We start from the raw sequence: 22,775 nt of genomic DNA on the forward strand, positions 1-22,775 counted from the left end.
GCGCAGAACCCGCGGCCGCAGCCAAGGTCTCGCGACCCGGCGGTAAAGCCACGCGTGCTCGCGCCTAGGTCTCGGCGCTCCGGGAGCCTCGCTGCTCGCCCTGGCGCTGGGTCCCCCCAGAACGGCCGAAGGCACGACCCTGCGGCCGAGCGGGTGTGAGTGGGAACGAACTCCACCAGGCGGAATTTCGGCTGTCTCTTCCTGTGAGACAGTCCTGACGGGATTATCTGAGTGTATTTTATTATTTATTTTTTTAATGTGTATTTATTTTTGAACGTGACAGCGCGCTCGAGAGAGCACGAGCGGGGGAGGGGCAGAGAGAGAGGGACAGAGGATACAGAGTTTGCTCCGCAATGACAGCAGCAAACCCCATGCGGGGCCAGAACCCATGAACTGTGAGATCATGACGAGCTAAAATCAAGAGTTGGTTGCTTAACCGACTGAGCCACCCAGACGCCCCAAAAGATTAATGCATTAGAAAAAAAAACCCCACACAATTATTAGCGTAAAAGCTAGCATAGGAATAAGTACCTGACATTAAGCTTTTGACCACTGAGGCATCCATTTCAAAAAGCATCCATTCTAAATAATAGAAATATTGCCAGCTTTTTGACACAAGTACTAGCAAAACAACCAGAGAAGGGACTGGGCCATCTTCATTCATGAAGCGCCTAGTTCCAGAAAGCCCTGGGGAACCTAGATAATTGACCATTTCGGTAACCTTGCTTCTCCCTTCCAGTGCCTTAATTCCCACACAAGGCTTTAAATTAGCCAATAAGGAGGGGCACCTGGGGGCTGTTGGTTAGGTGTCCGACTTCAGCTCAGCGCATGATCTCGCAGTTCGTGGGTTCGAGCCCTGCGTCGAGCTCTGTGCTGACAGCTCAGAGCCTGGAGCCTGCTTTGGATTCTGTGTCTCCCTCTCTCTCTCTGCCCTCCCCCGCTCAGCACACACACATTCTCTCTCTCTCTCAAAAATAAATGACCGTTGAACAAATTAAAAAAAAAAAAAATTAGCCAATAAGGAGTACATCTGTGAAACTCTAGACACCCTCCCCTCCGTTCCTAATAAAGGCAGAGCCCCAGGTCTACACTCTCTCTCCCTATAGGTACAACCTCACTGTGTGACTTTCAGGTATGCCATGCACTACCATCTGGGATCTGTGAGTAATAACACCTGTTCTTCAACAAAGTTCTCTGATGGTCGTTGTCGAGGTATATTCTGCAATCATAAGAACCACAAGGGATGGTCCAGCCACAGCATTGGCCCCAGTAGGGGAAATGTCTGGGAGGGCTTGCTACAAGGACTATAGGCTTGGGCAAGCGTCTCAGGCATTCTCGGCCACAGCATCACTATCAATAGGCTGGGAATAACAGGACATCTAATGTTACTGTAACTTTGGTTTGTTACTCCAAGTCTTTTCTACATTAAGAAACTTTCCACATTAAAAGATTACCACCTTATACTTTGGGGCACACAGTGTATAAAGACATAATTATGTGACATCAACAACCCAAAGAGGCGGATACAGAGCTGTAAAGGGGTAGAGTTTTTATACGTTATTGAAATTAAACTGGTATAGATTAAAACTAGGATGTTAAATATAATCCCCATGGTAACTACAAAGACACTATACACAAAAGAAAATAAGAATTTAAACATTTCACTATCCCCCCCAAAAGTCAACTAAACACAAAAGAGTAATGTAGGAAGTGAGGGGAAAAATTCATAAAGCATATATAAAGCAAATAGCACAATGATAGAAGTCTCTCCTTATCAGTAATTACTTTAAATGTAAATGGGTTAAACTCTTCCAATCAAAAGACAGTGATTGGCAGAATGGATAAAGAACACATGATCCAATTACACGAGCTCAAAATTCACAAACAGGTTGAAAGTATGGGAAAATAATATTCCATGCAAAAAGTACCAAAAGAGAGTAAGTGTGACTATACTAATATCAGACAAAATAGACTTTAAATCAAAAGACCTGGAAGAGCCAAAGCAATCCTGACACAGAAGAATAAAGCTAGAGATATAACATTTCCTGATTTCAAACTATATTACAAAGCTATAGTAACCAAAACAGTAAGGTATCAGTATAAAACCGGACCCATAGATCAATGGGACAGAATTGAGAGCCCAGAAACAAACCCATACATTCATAGTCAATTAATACCTGACAACAAAGCCAAGAATACTCAATAAATAAAAGGTAGTCTCTTCAATAAAGGCTGCGGGGGAAATTGGATATTCACATGCCAAAGAATGAAAGTAGACCCCTTTCTTATATCACTCACAATTAACTCAAAATGGATGAACGAATTAAACATTAACACCTGAAACCATAAAGCTCCGAGAAGAAAACACTGGCAAAAAGCTCTGGCAATGATTTTTTTACATATGACACATAAAGTTCAAGTAACAAAAGCAAAAATAAATTAAGGGGGACCACATCAAACTAAAAAGCTTTTGCACAGAAAAATAAACGAGATTAAAAAAGTGAAAAGGCAACTTATGGAGGAAGAATAAATTTGCAAACCACATATGGAACTCATGCAACTCAATAACAAAAAAAAAAAAATCCCCCAATAATCAAATTTAAAAATGGTCCAAGAACCTGAAGACATTTTCCCAAAGATGTTCAAATGGTCAACAGATACATGAAAAAGGTGCTCGATATCACTAATCATCAGGGAAATGCAAATCAAAACCACAATGAGATATTACCTCACCCCTATTATAATGACTATAATAAAAAAGGCAAGAGAGAACAAGGGATGGTAAGGATGCAGAAGAAAGGAATCTTCATACACAACTGGTGGAAGTGTAAACTGGTACACCCAATCTGACAAACAGTAAGGTTCTTTTTTGTTGTTGTTTATTTTATTTTTGAGAGAGAGAGAGAGAGAGAGAGAGAGAGAGAGAGAGAGATCGAGTGCAAGCAGGGGAGGAACAGAGAGGGAAACGCAGAAGTCAAAGCAGGCTCCAGGCTCTGAGCTGTCAGCACAGAGCCTGTAGCGAGACTCCAACCCATGAACTGTGAGATCATGACCTGAGCTGAAATCGGACGCTTAACCAACCGAGCCACCCAGGAGTCCCAAGGAGATTCTTTAAAAAATTAAAAATAGAACTACTACACAATCCAGCAACTCCACTTCTGGGTATGTATCAAAAAAAAAAAAAAAATTAAATCACTATCTTGAAGAGCTATCCGCACTCTCATGTGCATTACAACATTTACAATAGCCAAGAAGTGGAAATGATCTATGCATCCATCATTGGATGGAGGGATAAAGAAAACGTGGTATTTCATATTGGAGTATTATATATCATATGGAATATTATTCAGCCATAAAAAATAAGGGTATCCTGCCATTTTTAACACATAAACTTTGAGGGCATTATGCTAACTGAAGTAGGTCAAATAAAGATAAATACTGCATGATCTCACTCACACGTAGAATTCAAAAACACCTGGAACTCAGATACAGAGAACAGATTGGTGGCTTGCCAGTGGCAGGGGTGGGGTTGGGGGATGGGCAAAGGTGGTGAAAGGGTACAAATTTCCACTTAAAAGATAAATAAGTTCTAGCGAGATGTAATGTATAGCATTGTGACTAGTTAATAACACTGTATCATATACCTCAAAGTTGCTAAGGGAGTAGATCTTAAAAGTTTTCATCACACACAAAAAGGTAACTATTGTGAGGTGACAGATGTGTTAGCTTATTATGGTAATCATTTAGCAATATACACATATATGGAATCACTATTTTGTACACCTTAACCTACTCAGTGTTATATGTCAATTATAACCCAAGGCTGGAAAAAATTTAAAAGTAAAAAATGAATCAACAATAGCTAAAGTATGGAAAGAGCCCAAATGTCCATCGATGGATGAATGGATAAAGAAAATGTGGTATATATATACAATGGAGTACTACTCAACAATCAAAAAGAATGAAATCTTGCCATTTGCAACTACATGGATGGAACTGGTGGGTATTATGCTAAGTGAAATTAGTCAGTCAGAGAAAGACAAAAATCATATGATTTCACTCATATGAGGACTTTAAGACACAAAACAGATGAACATAAGGGAATGGAAACAAAAATAATATAAAAACAGGGACAGGGACAAAACAGAAGAGACTCATAAATATGGAGAACAAACTGAGGGTTGCTGGAGGGGTTCTGGGAGGGGGATGGGCTAAATGGCTAAGAGGCATTAAGGAATCTACTCCTGAAATCCTTGTTTCACTCTATGCTAACTAATTTGGATGTAGATTTTAAAAAATAAAAAATTAAATTAAAAAAAAAAAAGTAAAAAATGAAATCTGTTCCCCAACTGTTAATTCCCATTTTTAGTGTTGCTTCCTTGTATTGGCTTAAGGTTTATTCTCTTGTTTTATAGCTTCTTGAGTTGCAGGCTCAATTCCCCGCCCCCGCCCCCCTAAAGTTTATCAATTTCTCATGTACCAGATGCAACAAAGGTGCTGGGGATAAAGTGCTGAACAACAACAAAATAAGGTTCTGTTCAAAATAACCTTGTATACACTGAAGAGTATTAATTTTGTACAGAGTATAGCTTCAGGCACATTCTACAAGTTCAATCATGTTTGCATTTTAATGCAATTCATTCCTGAACAGTCTATTTTCATTTTTTATCTTCTATTTGATTTAGGATTTAAATACATGAGTATAAATTTCCGAAGAGGTGACAGTCTCTCCAAAGATCTTTACAATGGAGATCTGGTACCATCTTACCCAAATGATCAAATTTAGTTTTACTAACAAAGTAATGACCTGTCCTTACATGTTTTCTAACATGTTGCAATACGACATACAGACATAACCTACCAAGTATTCTCCCCTCAAAACATTTAATCTGAACCTAATGCAGCCTCTAGACCAAATTTCCTTTGTACAGAAAATACAAAAGACAGAACAAAGCTAAATGACATATAGAAACAGAAAATCTAAACACATGGCAATTTTCCTGGGCTTCTCATGAAGTCAACATTCTAAAAAATTTTTTTAAAAATTAAGGAGAAAGTTTTTAGACCAGTGACTCTCTGTAGCACATACCAAAATCTCCTGCAGAACTAGTAAAGATACAGAGGCTCAGTGGGCCTGGACCTCTGTATTTTTACTAGGAGTCACAGATGATTCTGGTACTCCAGAAAATTTGAGTTACTATCCTAGACTAAAAAAGACTAAAGAGAGCTTAAAACCAAATATAATACATAATCTGGAATGCATGCTATTCAGAAGATGAACTCCTAAAAAAGGCATTTTAGAGGCCAATGAAGATAGGTAATATGGAATTATGGATAATTTCCTTAAGGGTAATTATGGTACTATGGCTATATATGAGATTGTCTTTATGTTTGGGAGATACATACTGATGTAATAAGGGGTAAAGTACATGATGTCTAAAACATATTCTCAATGGCACAACATAAAATATACAGAAAAATAAATGTCAAATTGCTAACAACTCTGAATCTAGAAGGGGTATATGGGTGTTTATTCTTTCATCTTTTTCATATGTGTAGCAATTTTCATGATAAAGAGTTGGATAACATAAATGGATAGCTCTTATTTTGCTATTCTTTCACTAATATTTAATTTATCTTAACTTCTGGACAGAGAATATAAATTATACATTTTCTGCCTGTTGCCTTTTATAGACAAATCACTTCAAAAACTCTCCCTGATTCTTCAACAGCTGTTTTCTCAATATCTCCTCACGCACGAAATCCATAGGGTTTCTTTCCAAAATTAACTTTCTGATGTAACTTAAGGGATGAGCTCTTAATGAAAATCCTCACGTGTTCTTTACCTCCCATGAAATTTTATACGGAAGTTATTTAAAACTTAATAGTGAATGGATGACGCTTTTCTAAATGATTCACAATACACTTTTCCTGTCCTCAGTAACAGTAATGCTAATGGAACAATGTAAAAGCTATCCTCTATGAGCACAAGCATGTGCCAAATACTTTTTCAAGGATTTTCTGTGTACTGTAACACATTTATTCCTATAATTGCACTAGTACTCACTACCATTGCCATTATAAATGATGCAAAAAGAGGCTAGACACCTAGTCTAATGTCACATAGGTAGTGAAATGGAAATAAAGCACATGCCTTAGGTAGATGTAGCTTATATTTGTTCCAAGGATAGTTTTTCTCCAGTTGGAGTTTGAAGGCTTTTCTAAATGCATGAAATTAACATACGTAGTAAAATATCTTTCATGATTAGTAAACAATGAACACGACAGCCACCCTGTATTTCTTACATTTAAAGACTCCCTCATCAGAATGTCTTCTCTACTCTAAAGTGTTTGCTGTGACTGTCAATCCTTCCACATTACTTATACTCAAGGAGTTCCTCACCAGTAGGAATACTGTGCTGTTGAGCAAATCTCAGTCCATGATGGAAGGTCTTCCCACATTCTTTTATATCCATAGGGTTTCTTGCCACTGTGAACTCTCTGATGATGAGTAAGCTGTTCATAACCAGGGAAGGTTTTTTTCCCGCATTCCTTATATTCATAGGACTTCTGACGATTATGAATTTTCTGATGTCGGGTCAGCTGACCAGTCACAGTAAAGGCTTTCCCACATTCTTTACACTCATAGGGTTTCAGACCTGTATGAATTCTCTGATGGGCAATAAACACTGACCTAAGTCTAAAGGCCTTCCCACATTCCTTACATTCATAAGGTTTTTCACCAGTATGAATCCTCTCATGTTGAATAAGGTTTGAGCTACAACTAAAGCTCTTTCCACATTCTTTACATTCATAGGGTTTCATACCTGTATGAATTCTCTGATGGGCAGTAAAGACTGAACTAAGTCTAAAAGTTTTCCCACATTCCTTACATTCATAAGGTTTCTCACCAGTATGAATTCTCTGATGTACAGTAAGTTCATAATTATTGCTAAAGGCCTTTTCACATTCCTTACATTCATAGGGCTTCTCACCAGTATGAATTTTAACATGCTGAATAAGGTTTGAGCTACGACTGAAGGCCTTCCCACATTCCTTACACTGATATGGTTTCTCACCAGTATGAATTCTCTGATGTACTCTAAGTTCACTACTGCAAATAAAGCATTTCCCACATTCCTTACATTCATAGGGGTTCTCACCAGTATGAATTCTGGAATGTCCAAGAAACTGATAATGATGTCGAAAGGCCTTCCCACATTCCTTACATTCAAAGGGTTTCTCACCAGTGTGAATTCTCTGATGTACTCTAAGGTCTGTACCACGACTAAAGCTCTTTGCACATTCCTTACATTCATAGGGTTTCACACCTGTATGAATTCGCTGATGTTCAATAACTTGGTATTGATGTCTAAAGGCTGCCCCACATTCCTTACATTCAAATGGTTTCTCATCAGTGTGCGTTTTCTGATGTCGAGAAAGTTGTAGGTGAAGTCTAAAAGCCTTTCCACACTCCTTGCATCCATAGGGTTTCTCGCCAGTATGAATACTCTGATGTTGAACAAGATTTGAACCACGATTGAAGGCCTTGCCACATTCCTTACATTTAAATGGTTTCTCACCAGTATGAATGTTCCGATGTCGAGTAAGCTGTGTCAGAAGAGTAAAGGCCTTCCCACATTCTTTACATTCAAAGGGTTTCTCCCCAGTATGCATTCTATGATGTTCAATAAGTCGGTAATGATACCTAAAGGCCTTCCCGCACTCCTTACACTCAAAGGGTTTCTCACTAGAATGAATTTTCTGATGCTGAATAAGGTTTGAACCACGATTAAAGCCCTTCCCACACTCTTTACATTCATAGGGTTTCACGCCAGCATGAATACTCTGATGTTGAACAAGGTTTGAGACACGATTAAAGGACTTCCCACATTCTTTACATTCAAATGGTTTCTCACCTGTATGAATGTTCTCATGCCGATGAAGCTGGGTGAGAAGACTAAAGGCTTTTCCACATTTTCCACATTCAAAGGGCTTCTCACCGGTATGAAATTTCTCATGTCGAATAAGTTGTATATGGAGTCTAAAGGCCTTCCCACATTCCTTACATTCAAAAGGTTTCTTTCCAGTATGAACACTCCGATGTTGAATGAGGTTTGAACCACGACGAAACAATTTCCCACATTCCTTACATTCATAAGGTTTCACACCTGTGTGAATTCGCTGATGCTCAATAAGTTGGTACTGATATTGGAAGGCTGTCCCGCATTCTTTACATTCAAATGGTTTTTCACCAGTATGCGTTTTCTGATGTCGAGAAAGTTGTAGGTGAAGTCTAAAAGCCTTTCCACACTCCTTACATCCGTAGGGTTTCTCACCAGTATGAATACTCTGATGTTGGACAAGATTCGAGCCACGACTGAAGGCCTTGCCACATTCCTTACATGTAAATGGTTTCTCACCAGTATGAATGTTCTGATGTCTAGCAAGCTCTACTGGAAGACAAAAGGCCTTCCCACACTCCTTACACTCAAAGGATTTCTCACTAGAATGAATTTTCTGGTGCTGAATAAGGTTTGAACCACGATTAAAGCTTTTCCCACACTCTTTACATTCATAGGGTTTCACGCCAGCATGAATACTCTGATGTTGAACAAGGTTTGAGCTACGATTAAAGGACTTACCGCACTCCTTACACTCAAATGGTTTCTCACCTGTATGAATGTTCTCATGGCGATTGAGCTGGGTGGGAAGACTAAAAGCTTTCCCACATTGCTTACATTTAAAGGGTTTTTCACCACTATGAAATTTCTGATGGCGAGTAAGCTGGATAAGAAGTCTGAAGGCCTTCCCACATTCCTTACATTTGTAGGGTTTCTCTCCCGTATGAATACTCTGATGCTGAATAAGATTTGAACCACGACTAAAGTACTTCCCACACTCCTTACATTCATATGGCTTATCTGTATTGTGAATAAGAGAAATATGATGAGTATAAGTATGCATTTTTTCATAGCTTATTATCTTTTGACTGATATACCCCTCTTGATGTCTCTGTCGTCCCCTAAATCTATTTCTGCATTTTGAGTCATTTCTACAATTGGAGGCCTTGAGGCCAGGAGTTTTACTTATTTGCGTTATACTCTGTTTGGGCAAATTTATTTCGTAAATATCATTTTCTGGAGATAACTTCTTAGCTCCATAATTTGACTCCAAATCTGAAAGAAAAGGAGAAAGCAAACACATTTTGTTTGTCTGTACATACACATGTACAAAATCCATTAAAGAATACATAACCCTAGGGGCGTCTGGGTGGCTCAGTCGGGTAAGCATCCAACTTTGGCTCAGGTCATGATCTCACGGTTCGTGGGCTCAAGCCCTGCGTCAGGCTCTGCTGACAGCTCAGAGCCTGGAGCCTGCTTCGGATTCTGTGTCTCCCTCTCTCTTTGCCCCTCCCCAACCTGCGCTCTGTCTCTCTCTCAAAAAATGAATAACAGTTAAAAAACTTTTTAAAAAAGAATACATAACTCTAAAAATATATAGAGCAAGAAAAATAAAAAAGATATATATTGAAAGTACATATAATATACTTTCAGAGAATTTGAAAAATGATAAGAAAAGCTCCAAAAATGAAGAAAGTTTATGTAAATAAGATGGTGATACTCATAATAGGGAAGAGATTAACTGTGAAATTTAGGTATTAAGTCAAAATCCTTTGGTAGGTTTGTTACAAAAGCTGATGTTCAAGCAACTCAGATGCATAGAATCGGAATTTTTAGGAATAAGTCCTAAAATGCTGTATTTTTAACATCCCTATCAGATAATTCTGATGCAAATCAAAGTTTAAGGGTCTGTACTTAAACTGTTATTTTTTTTAATGTTTATTTATTTTGGGGGGGATAGGGGAAGAGAGAGAGGGAGACACAGAATCCCAAGCAGGCTCCAGGCTCTGAGCTGTCAGCACAAGCCTGACACAGGGGTCAAACCCACGAACCACAAATCATGACCTGAGCCAAAGTCGGACACTTAACTGACTGAGCCACCCAGGCACCCCTTCTTTTGAGTCTTAAAAAATGAAAATGGTGTCTCCTATAAGCACCTCAGGCCACAGGACTCTCGTATGATGAAAACAGTCTAAGTGAAGCATGAAGTTATTGAAAAAAGGTTCTATCATGTTCTAAGCGCTGAAAGAAGGCAGTGTGGTAGAGACAGGATCCAAAGGATGGCAGTGGCTTCATAGGCGGTCTCATTATCTGTGGCAAGGGTTTTGGATTTTATTGTAAGAGTAAAGGCAAACCATTCAAAACAGTTTAAGTACAGGGGCGCCTGGGTGGCTCAGTTGATTGAGCGTCCAACTTCAGCTTAGGTCATGATCTCATGGCTTGTGAGTTCAAGCCCCACATTGGGCTATCTATTGTCAGCACAGAAGCTGCTTCTAATCCTCTGTCCTTCCCTCTCTCTGCCCCTCTCGAACCTGCATGCTCTATCTCTCTCAAAAATAAATATTTTTAAAAAAAGAAAAGAAAAGAAAGAAAACCAGTGGGGCTTAACTTCACAAGTTTTTACAATCAGTGGGTAAACTGTACTTAACTCTAGGTACTTTAAAAATCAGCAGGCTTAGTTCTGGGAAAGCCAGAGATTGATGGGAAATTTGAGTCCCCATCCTTAAAGAGCCAGCATTAACAAACAACCTGCTAAGATACAACACAGAAGTGGCAGTTTTAAAAGTGCCTGCGGTATACATGAAAAACATTTATTTACCAATCTCAGAATGTGTGCTGGAGGTGCAGGGATCTTTAAGAAACTTCTCCAACAACAAAAGAGCTGGCAGGAACCATTCCCTGTGCCACCAACACTTGCCTAGACAGTTGGGAGCTTCAGGGAACCAGTGCAAACACACAACACCGACCTTGCTAGCACTGCATGCCCCACCTCCACATTCTCCTGTGGATCTGCCCCATCAAACCCGCCCCACTCCAAAGTGACTCCTGCTCTGGGGAGGGGGGAAGATAACCACACACCCACACCCCCCCCACACACACACGGGTATGCCCACGGTTCTGGCAACTGAACCTCATAGCTAGCAATAGTGTGACCGCAGCCCTGGCAGATGGACTGGGGGCAGGCATCTGGTCTGACTGCCGGCCCTGCCCCCCAGGGAAAGCCTCTCAGGGGACAAGGCATAGAGGGTGCCTTGCAGGTTGGCTCAACTACAGCCCCAGCAGACAGGCTGAGAGCAGGCATCTAGTCTAACTGCTGACACCACCACACTATAAGCCGCTGGAGGCCCCAGACTACCCCTTAACAACACCGAGATCAAATCTTGTCCAAAACAGGCTAGGTGGGGCACTGAGGCCAATGGACTGACAGAGGAGGCTCTGCCACAACAGTGAGGCAGAGGTTGAAAAGCATATGGATCTAGTGAACAGGGGACCCTGCACTGCAAGGCACCATGGGACTTCTCTTCTTCCTAAGGCCACTACTTTTAAGATCAGCAGCTGTAACTGACCCTCCTAATATACAGAAGCAAACACACAGAGTTATATAAAATGAGAAGACAGAGGAATATGTCCCAAATGAAAGAACAGGACAAAACCACAGCAAAAAAGCTAAATGAAATGGAGATAAGCAATGTGCCTGATAAAGAATTCAAAGCAATGGTCATAAAAATATTCACCTGACTTGAGAAAAAAGTGCATGATCTCAGTGAGGCCTTCAAAAACAAACAGTAAATATAAAAAAGAACCACTCAGAGATGAAGAACTCAATGACAGAGATAAAAAAAAAACAAAAACAAAACAACAAAAAAAAACCAACACTGAGGGACTCAAGAGCATATTAGAAGAAGCTGAAGAACAGATCAGCGACCTGGAAGACAGTGTAGTGAAAAGCAATCAAGCTGAACAGCAAAAAATAAAAAAGAATAAAAAATGAGAATAGATAAAGAAAACTCAGCAACATCATCAAGAATAATAACATTCACATTATAGGGATTCCAGAAGAAGAGAGAGAAAAGGGGGCAGAACATTTATTTGAAGAAATAATAGCTGAAAACTTTCCTAATCTGAGGAAGGAAACAGACATCCAGATCCAGAAGGCACAGAGAACTCCCAATAAAATTAACACCAGGAAGTCCACATCAAGACACACAGTAATCAAAATAGCAAAAAAGTAGTAACAGAGGGAGAATTTTGAAAGCAGCAAGAGAAAAATAAATGTTATATAGAAGAGACACCCTTTAAGGCTATTCTGTTGATTTTTAGCAGAAACTTTACAGGCCAGAAGGGAGGGGTACGATATATTCAAAGTACTGAAAAGAAAAAAACCTGCAACCAAGAATACTCTACCCAGCAAAGCTATCATTCAGAATAGGAGAGATAGAGTCTCCCATACAAACAAGTTAAAGGAGCTCATTACCATTTAAACCAGCCTTACAAGAAACATTAAAGGGCATTCTTTGAATGGAAAGAAAAGACCATAATTAGGAATAAGAAAGTTATTGGGGCATCTGGGTGGTTTAATTGGTTGAGCATCCGATTTCAATTTCAGGTCATGATCTCATGGTTCATGAGTTTAAGCCCCACATCAGGCTCTGTGCTGATAGTTCAGAGCCTGGAGCCTGCTTCAGATTCTGTGTCTCCCTCTCTCTCTGCCCTCCCCTGCTCAAACTCTCTCTCTCAAAAATTAATAAACATTAAAAAAATTTTTTTAATGGAATAAGAAAGTTAAGAAAGGAAAAAATTTCACAGGTAAATGCAAACATATAATAAAAGTAGTAGATTAATCACTTATAAAACCAGTATGAAGGTTAAAGCACAAAAGCAGAAAAATCAATTATATCTATAAAAATCAGCCAAGGGATTCACAAAATAAAAAGATGTAAAGTATGACATCATATACATAAAACAGAATGGGGGGAGTAAAACTTTAGTTCTTTTAGAATGGACTCAAACTTGGGGCGCCTGGGTGGCTCAGTCGGTTAAGTGTCCAACTTCAGCTCAGGTCACGATCTCGCGGTCCGCGAGTTCGAGCCCCACGTCGGGCTCTGGGCTGATGGCTCAGAGCCTGGAACCTGCTTCCGATTCTGTGCCTCCCTCTCTCTCTGCCCCTCCCCCATTCATGCTCTGTCTCTCTCTGTCTCAAAAATAAATAAACGTTAAAAAAAAAAAAGAATGGACTCAAACTTTAGCAACCATCAACTTAATACAGACTGCTATACACATAAGATGTTATCTAAAAAAATTTGTTTTAATATTTATTCATTTTTGAGAGACAGAGAGACAGAGCATGAGCAGGGGAGGGACAGAGAGGGAGGGAAATACAGAATCCGAAGCAGGCTCCAGGCTCTGAACTGTCAGCACAGAGCCCGACATGGGGCTCAAACCCACAAACTGTGACATCATGACCTGAGCCAAGGTTGGCTGTTTAATCAACTGAGCCACCCAGGCAACCCAAGATGTTATATATGACCCTGATGGTAACCACAAAACAAAAACCTATAATAGATAGAAGATAAAGAGAAAAAAATCCAAATATAACATTAAAGAAAGCCATCAAACCACAAAGGAAGACAGCAAGAGAAGAAAGGAAGAGAGAACTATAAACACAACCATAAAACAAGTAACAAACTGGCAATAACTACATACCTATCAATAATTACTTCAAATGTGAATGGACTAAATGCTCCAATCAAAAGATCTACAATAACTGAATGGATAAAAAAGCAAGACCCATCTACATGCTGCCTAGAAGAAACTCATATCAGACATAAAGACACATAAAGATTGAAAGTGAATGCATAGAAAATCATCTACCATGCAAATAGAAGCAAAAAGAAAGCTGTGGTAGCAATACTTATATTGGCAAAATAGACTTTAACGTAAAGACTGTAACAAGAGACAAAGAATGACACCACATAATGATAAAGAGGACAATCCAACAATAGTATATAGTAATTGTAAATATTTATCCACCCAACATGGAAACACCTAAATACATAAAGCCACTGTTTACAGACATAAAGGAAGAAACTGACAATAATGCAGTAATAGTAGGTGGGGCGCCTGGGTGGCTAAGTTGGTTGAGCATCCAACTCTTGATTTTGGCTCAGGTCATGATCCCAGGATTGTGGGATTGAGCCCCACAGCAGGCTCTGCGCTGAGTGTGGAGCCTACTTAAAATTCTCTCTCTCTCCCTCTGTCCCTCTCCCCCACTCATGCTCTCTCTTTCTAAAAAATAATAAAAAAAAATTAGGGATTTTAACACCTCACTTATATCAATGGATAGATCATCCAGGCAGAAATTCAACAAGGAAACAGTGGCTTTGAATGACACATATATTCAGAACATTCCATCCCAGAACAGCAGAACACACATTCTTTTCAAGTGCCCATGCAACATTCTCCAGAACAGATCACATGTTAGGCCACAAAACTTAAAACTACAAAGTAAGGGGCACATGGGTGGCTCAGTCAGTTATGCATCTGACTTCAGCTCAGGTTATGATCTCATGGTTCTTGAGTTCCAGTCCCACGTGGGGCTCTGTGCTGACTCAAGACTGCTTTATTTTATAACCCGATATATGGTCACTATAACCCAATATATGGACAGCTGGGAGCCGGAAGCCTGCTTCGGATTCTGTGTCTGCCTCTCTCTCTGCCCCTCAATTACTCACACTCTCTTTCTCTCTCAAAAAGAAACATTAAAAACAGAACAAAACAAAACAACTATGAAGTGAGTGCCACTGACCACATTTCAAAGAAAATAGCTCCAACATGGGGCGCCTGGGTGGCTCAGTCGGTTGAGCATCTGACTTCAGCTCAGGTCATGATCTCACGGTTCATGGGTTTGAGCCCCATGTTGAGCTCTCTGTTGACAGTTCTGAGCCTGGAGCCTGCTTCAGATTGTGTCTCCCTCTCTCTCTGCCTCTCCCCTGCTCACACACACACACACACACACACTCTCTCTCTCTCTCAAAAATAAACATTTAAAAAAACATACACAAAACAAACTTGAGACTACAAATACACATTCCTTTGTCAATCACACAGAACATTTATAAAAACTGACCATATATTGGGTTATAAAATAAAGCAGTCTCGACATATTTTAAATGAGTGAAATCATTTACTACAGTCTCTGGCCAGTAAAATCCTGCTGAAGCTCAACTCAGAGATTATTCATTCCTTTGGAAATGGAAAGCCATACTTGGTTGACCAAAACCACAGCAATCTCTAAAGAGACTGGATGTGATGTGATTCTTCACATGATGCTATTGGAATCCACTGTGAAGCCTTCGGAAGCAAGTCATGAGAAAAATCTTTAAAGCACATGAATTCAGAATGCCATGCTTTAAGTAAACTAGCCTGTACTTAGACTCCAAAGAAGAGTAAGAGAGAAAAACCAAAGTAAAAAAAATTAAAATAAATTTTAAGGCACAAAACCTCTTTAGATAAAAAGGGACTGAAGAAACCTAACCATAAAAAAAAAATAACAATAAAAATAGCAGGGTTTATATTGACTATTTATATTGACTATTTTCCATTAAAAAAAGCAGGGCTTTTTTGAGGGAAAAAAAAGGGGGGGGGGCGGGGGAAATGTACAAGACAAGCCTAGAAACAGGCTGTCTTATTAGACAGGAAGGAGTCTCTCAAAGGCCACCAGGGTCATGTTAAAAGGGCTCCAGAGCCAACTCGAAGAGGTTCACACTGGCCAATTGATGGGACAATTTGAGTCAGCAAACATAGTAACAACAGAAGGAAGTACATCAAATATTATAATCCCGTGTATTCCTAATTATCATAAAAAAGGAGTCACCTTTGAAAGGACGCTAGGAAACCAACTCATTATTTAGAAAATTAGTGAACAAAGGAAAAGAATACCTTTAATTTTTTTTTAAATGTGAGACTGCTATTATATATATTTTTAATTTTGTTAAACACTTATTTATTTTTGAGAGAGAGAGACAGAGGGAGAGGGGGATGGAGCAGAGAGAGAGTGAGACACCGAATCTGAAGCAGGCTTTAGGCTCTGAGTTGTCAGCACAGAGCTCAACATGGGGCTTGAACCCACGAACTATGAGATCATGACCTGAGCCGAAGTCGGCTGGTCAACCGACTGAGCCACCCAGGCGCCCCACTATCTTCAATTTTCTATTTGATCTGTATAACTGAGTAACCAAGTAGTAAATAAGGTGATATTTCTTTTTACAGATGCATTCTAGCTAATAAAGAATAAATGACAGAATTATAATATCACCAATTTACAACCTCTAGTGAATTAAGGGACATAGTAACTGACTATCAATGACTGCTAACATCATTAAAACAAGAAACCCAGATACCACATGCCGATGGACTGAAGAATATTACCATCATCTAGGAAAACAGTCTTGCCAAAAAAAAAAAAATTCCCTCAAAAGTTTGATTAAGCTTCTAGACTCAACTATCATTTTACAGGAAATAGGAGACAGTGGAACATGTTCCTCCATATCACCAAGATGCAATCAGCAAAGTCCAGATGGTGTGAAACTACAGGACAAATGATCTGACTTAATCAAGAAAAAACTGTTAACAACAAAATCAAGAACCTTTAATTTGAAAGAGACTTAAGACTTTTTAAAACAAAAGGCCAAACAAAATCAGACTGGAGATGCTCACTCAGACAATAAACCTCTAGAGAAAAACTCTCCTTCAGGGAAGGAAAGGTTTGTGAGTGTGAACAGACACAAAACAGGCTTCCGGGACAGCTGGCAAAATCCTAACTCACAACCTGGTGTTTCATATGTGTATATCTTAAAACAACTAATCATGCAATTCTTTATTTTATGTGGCCTTCTGTATTCTTGTCATGCTTTGTTTAAAGAGTAAGAAATGAGGAAAACTTTCAATACAGATCAGAACATGGCTGTAAGTAACTCTTGGGAAAACATTCTATACTCCTCACAATAACAATTAGGACCTCGTATGATCTGGTCCTGGCCTAACTCCCAGACCGCCCTTCCTGCAATCCTTCCCATATTCTGTTCTAACCTTCTTACAGCTCCCAGTCACACAGAAATCACTTCCATCTCAGGGCCTCTGTGTCTCCCGCTTAGTCTGAGCAGACAGAATGCTCTGTCCCATATTTGTGGCCCGAAACCTTCCTTCACAGTTCTATGCAAGCATGCCTACTTCAGGACACACGCTCTAAGCACCCAAGCCCTGTTATTCTTTCCTTTTTTTTAAGTTTATTTATTTATTTTTAATTATTTTTAATGTTTTTTATTTATTTTTGAGAGAGTGCCAGCTGGGGAAGGGCAGAGAGAGGGAATAGAGGATCTGAAGTGGGCTCTGAGCTGACAGAAGCGAGCCCGATGTGGGGCTTAAACTCAGGAACCTCAAGATCATGACCTGAGCTGAAGTCGGATGCTCAACTGACTGAGCCACCCAGGTACCCCGATTTATTTATTTTTGAGAGACAGAGAGAGCAAGCAGGGTAGGGGCAGAGAGAGAGAGGGAGAGGGAGCAGCCCAAGCAGGCTCTCACTGTCAGTTTAGAGCCCGATGCTGGGCTCGAACTCACAAACCATGAGATCATGACCTACGCTGAAATCAAGAGTCAGACACTTAACCAACTGAGCCACCCAGAGCCCCCCCCCCTCCACCGAGCCCTGTCATTCCTACCCCATTACTCCTATATACTTGTCTGCACAGCATGATTCCTGACATTACAGATTTGCTCATGGGCTTGTTTAACCCACGTCTTGCCAACTGCAGGTAAAGTCCACGAGAGCAGGGACTCTTATCAGTCATGTTCATTTCACTGTACAGACAATGCTGAGCAGTGCTTTGCTGGGAGTGGACACTCGATAAATCTTTGCTGAATATATGAATGCATTTTTTAGACACTGAAAACACATGTAGAAATTTAAATGCAAAAGTAGAGCTGGAAAACAGCTGGATGCAAAATACATGTTAAAAGGTCACAATGGGAAAGAAAACAGGTGCTCACTCCGCTGAAAGGGGAGGAAATAAGAGAACAAAAATGAGAGGTGACTGGCAACAGATGAAGTTCCTTGGAGAGCCCACGCTGTGAGTTTTACTTCCTTCCTGGGTCTCAGGCATCTTTATCTAACAGGTCTTGGGTCTCTGAAGGAATTTTCCAAACCACATCTCGGGGTGTGAGTCATCTCTGACCCTCTCCTGACCCTCTCTGCCGGCTTCTCCCCTACTCACCGGGGTACCATCCACTTGTTTCTTTCCTCACAACCACCCAAGGCTCTTTCTCTTGCTCCAGTAAGGTAATCACATCTGGCTTAGAAATGGACCTTCCTGCTTAAAAAAAAAAAATGATGCATGGTATAGAAAAAGAATTTTTTAAATATACTAAACCCCACAAAACAAAACTCTGGTTAAGACCTGGTTAAATCTGTAATAATTTAAAAGTCAAAATGATACTAAGAAAAGACTTCAGAGAAGGGTTGAGAAGATTGTATGAGAGCAGCTAGGTTAGACAAAGGACTTACGTCATTTAAACTCACATAGGGTCTGTCCTTTGAGAGGAAGTACAATTCAGTAGCTGAAAACATGAACCTTCAAGCCAGACTGCCTGGTGAAAACCCTGTCCTGATACCCAGTAGCAACAGGACCCCAGGCAAGCCATCTAAACTGTGTCCATCGGTTTTCCCATATAGTAGAGCTGGACAAAATGGGGATGATAATAATACCTACTTTATAGGGTTGGTATTAAAATTATTTAGTATATGTAAAACACTTCCAACATTGCCTAGCATATAGTACTACAAAGTTAACAGTATTTTTATTGTTGTTCTTTATTTTGCCTCCTTAACATTCTAGTTCGTTCTTAGTATGTTCATTTCATGAAAAATACAAATCTTACGGCCTAAAACTACACAGCAGGTAAAGGAATGTCTGTTAAAGGAAATGGAATGTGTCTGCTTTGGTTTTAAATGAATTTGGTTGACCCAATCAATACCACATAAATCATAGAGGCTCTTTTGATAGAAAAACTCAAAACACTGTTCTTCTTCCAAGTGGGTCAGAAAAAAACAACAACCCAGAACATCTACAGTAATTCTGAGATCAAACACAATATGAAACCTGTCTTAGAGAATGATCATACAATACATGTCCAAGATTCCTAATTCTGTCCCTTGGTCATTAAGAAAGGGGCAGTGACAGAGAGGGCAGGTGTAAGGGAGAAAGTTCAGAGGGGTGGGCAAGACGCAGGCATTTCATGCACATGCCCATTTTCAACCCAACAAATCCCAAACTATTTCCTTTGGGAACAAGAAGGAATTTGGCTTTTTTTTTTTTTTTTTAATGTTTATTTATTTATTTTTGAGAGAGAGTGCGCAAGGTGGAGAGGGGCAGAAAGAGAGGGAGACAGAGAATCTGAAGCGCGAAGCCTGATGTGGGGCTCAAACTCAAGAACCGTGAGATCATGTCCTGAGCTGAAGTTGGACACTTAACCACCTGAGCCACCCAGGCAGCCCTGAACACATCTATTTTTTTTTAATTTTTTTTTAAGGTTTATTCATTTTTCAGAGACAGAGAGAGACAGAGCAGGAGGGGGGGAGGGGCAGAGACAGAGAGGGAGACACAGAATCCGAAGCAGGCTCCAGACTCTGAGCTGTCAGCACAGAGCCTGACGCAGGGCTCAAACTCACAGACCGTGAGATCATGACTTGAGCCGGAGTCGGACACTTAACCGACTGAGACACCCAGGCACCCCAGAACACATCTATTTCTTAAAACACAGTCCTGAAATTCATGGTGAAGAAAGCTGATATTGCAGAGAACAGACACTAACAATTTATTAATAATTACAATTGCTCAATACTAATTTTATTGCAAAACGAATTTATCTCTCAAATTAATTAACATCGGGGGAAATAGTCTTACCCAGTGAGAGCAGGTGGCTATAGTTCTCCAACATCACGTCCCTGTACAAAGCCCTCTGAGCAGGGTCCAGACACGCCCACTCTTCCTGGGAGAAGCTGATGGCCACGTCCCTGAATGACACAGAGCCCTGAAACTACACACACACATGCATCATGGTGAAACCGAGGGAAACTATTTCAAGGGGAACAGAGAGGGGGGCGAAGAACCACACTGCAGGAAAGGAGTGACTGGGAACTGCGCAGGGTGCCTGCAAGTTCTTGCGGTGTCCCGCTGCTGCAGAGCAAACTTCTTGTGTGCCGTGGGATGACCTACTTACCCCGGCACGTCTGGAATGGATAAAGAAAATGTAAAGTCATATTTCAAGGCGAGGAGATACCAACTTACACAGGCCATGTTTTTAGAATGACAAAATTGGTCCATTTTCCTCACGCTTCCACTCCTAGAGAGAATAAGAGAAGGGCTTAAGCCAAGCTGTGCCTTGGTGCCAAGTGATTTAAATTAATACAACAATCTTTTTGGGGAGCCTGAGTGGCTCAGTCAGTTAAGCGTCTTACTTTTGGGTTCGGCTCAGGTCATGATCTCACGGTTCGTGACTCTGAGCCCCATATTGGGCTCTGTGCTGACAATGGGGAGTCTGCTTGGGATTCTCTCTCTGCCCCTCCCTGCCTCTTTCTCTCTCTCTCTCTCTCCAAATAAATAAACTTAATAAAAAAAATAGGCACGCCTGGGTGGCTCAGTTGGCTGAGTGTCTGACTTTGGCTCAGGTCATAATCTCGTGGTTTGGGCTCTGTGCTGACAGCTCAGAGCCTGGAGCCTGCTTCGGATTCTGTATCTCCCCCTGTCTCTGCCCCTCCCCAACTCACTCTCTCTCTGTCACTCTCTCAAAAATAAACATTAAAAAAACAAAAACAATACAATTTGTTTTTCCATTTCTATGTTCCAATTACTTCCTAAAATCCCTCTTCTGTCCCTCTCTGCTTCACACACTCTCCTTTTCCCTCTCTCCCATCCACCATACAAATTGGCATCAAATGTGAGGAGTCTGGACAAAATCAAGCTCTTCCCTCAAGCCACAAGGAACACGTTGTCCTCCAAAATATCTCAACAAGAGGGATCCTCCGTTCTCGGGATATGTGACTAGGCCTAGGACGACTGGGCTACTCATCCCACTCTGTGCAGATTCTCCTCCCTTGGTCCCACCTTTCAGGACTAAGAAGGGGTCACATTCTCCAAATCAGAACCTCTCTGTGAACTCAGGATTGGGAGAAGTGGGGCAAGGCATGAAAACTGGAAAGGATGTAGATGGAACTGCTCGGCAGTGTTCGGTTTTCTAAGTCCAACAAAGCCAACTGGTTAAATACAGCAGGGCATCCACGTAATGGAATACTAAGTAGGAAAAATCAGGTTACAAAATAGGATGCAGAATATGACTATGTCTGTAAAATATATGTGTGTGTAGGGGTGCCTGCGTGGCTCATTTGGTTGAGTGACCGACTCGATTTTGGCGCAGGGCATGATCTCACAGTTCGTGAGATCAAGCCCTGCGTCAGACTCCATGCTGAGAGCAAAGAGCTGTTTTGGAATTCTCTCTCTCCCCCTCTGCCCCTCCCCCCACTCATGCTCGCTAGCTCACGCTCTCCCTCTCTCAAAATAAATAAACATTTAGGGGTGCCTGGGTGGCTCAGTCAGTTAAGCATCTGACTCTTGGTTTCGGCTCAGGTCATGATATCATGGTTTCGTGGGTTCGAGCCCTGCATCGGGCTCTGCACTGACAGCATGGCACCTGCTTGGGATTCTCTCTCTCCCTCTCTCTCTAACCTGCCCCTACTCATCCTGTCTCTGTCTCTCTCAAAATAAATCAATAAACTTTAGGGGAAAAAAAAGTATATCTAATTTCAAACACAGTATCCTGTCATTAGTAAAAAGAACTCACAAGTTTTACTTTCATATTCAGGATATGAATCTGAACTAAGACAATTAACCTCTGAGTGCCTCTGTCTCCTCATTAGTAAAACAGGAATAGAGTAAGGAGCACAGAGGGTCGTCAGGAAGAATACTAAGAAAATTCAATGAAAATGCACAATGACACACGTGAACTGCTTGATATGTGCCATCATTATTATTGAGGATAAAGATTACATTTGTTAAAGAAACTCTACTGTTTGCCTTTTTCTCGTGTAAATCATATAATAAAATGTGGCGTAAGGCCTGCTCTTTCTTAGAATGCTACCCTGAAACATTCAGAGCCTCGCCTGGAGAATGTAATTCTTTTTTCTTTTTTAATTTTTTTTTTTAATGTTTATTTATTTTTGAGGCAGAGCACAAGCAGAGGAGGGGCAGAGAGAGAGGGAGACACAGAATCGGAAGCAGGCTCCAGGCTCTGAGCTGTCAGCACAGAGCCCAATGCAGGGCTCAAACTCACAAACTGCGAGATCATGACCCGAGCCGAAGTCGGATGCTTAACTGACTGAGCCACCCAGGTGCCCCCATATGTCACATATTCCTAATGTCCCTGTTGTATAGAAGGTGAGAGGAATGAGCTAAAATGACCACGCATAAACAAGAGCTAAAACATATCAAGCACTTGCTGTATGCCTGGCACTGCTCCAAGGGGCTTTATACACATTAACTCACTTAAACAGCTTTTTTTTTTTTTTAACATTTATTCATTTTTAATGAGATAGAGAGAACAGAGCGTGAACAGGGGAGGGGCAGAAAGAGAGGGAGACAGAATCCAAAGCAGGCTCTGAGCTGTCAGCACAGAGCCCGACACGGGGCTCAAACTCACTGACCAGGAGATCATGACCTGAGCCAAAGTCAGACACTCAACTGACTGAGCCACCCAGGCGCCCCACACAATAACTCATTTAACTAATTCATTACAAACCTGAGACAGCCAGGAAGCGAACCA

The 22,775-nt window shown here is 40.7% G+C and overlaps 1 protein-coding gene across 1 annotated transcript in view; it reads right to left on the reverse strand.

Annotated features, from left to right (window-relative positions):
- Positions 1-288: 288 nt before the first annotated feature.
- The window catches only part of LOC106979639 (zinc finger protein 780B-like), a 49,992-nt gene continuing 27,505 nt past the window's right edge, over positions 289-22,775 (reverse strand). Inside the window, 4 exon segments of the mRNA XM_053210124.1 lie at positions 289-6,473; positions 6,475-9,179; positions 18,176-18,271; positions 19,865-19,997. Of these exon segments, the coding sequence (XP_053066099.1) occupies positions 6,378-6,473; positions 6,475-9,179; positions 18,176-18,271; positions 19,865-19,997 (3,030 nt within the window). The 3' untranslated portion in view covers positions 289-6,377.

Source organism: Acinonyx jubatus, chromosome E2 (genome assembly GCF_027475565.1).
Source record: "Acinonyx jubatus isolate Ajub_Pintada_27869175 chromosome E2, VMU_Ajub_asm_v1.0, whole genome shotgun sequence".
Taxonomy (NCBI): Eukaryota; Metazoa; Chordata; class Mammalia; order Carnivora; family Felidae; genus Acinonyx; species Acinonyx jubatus.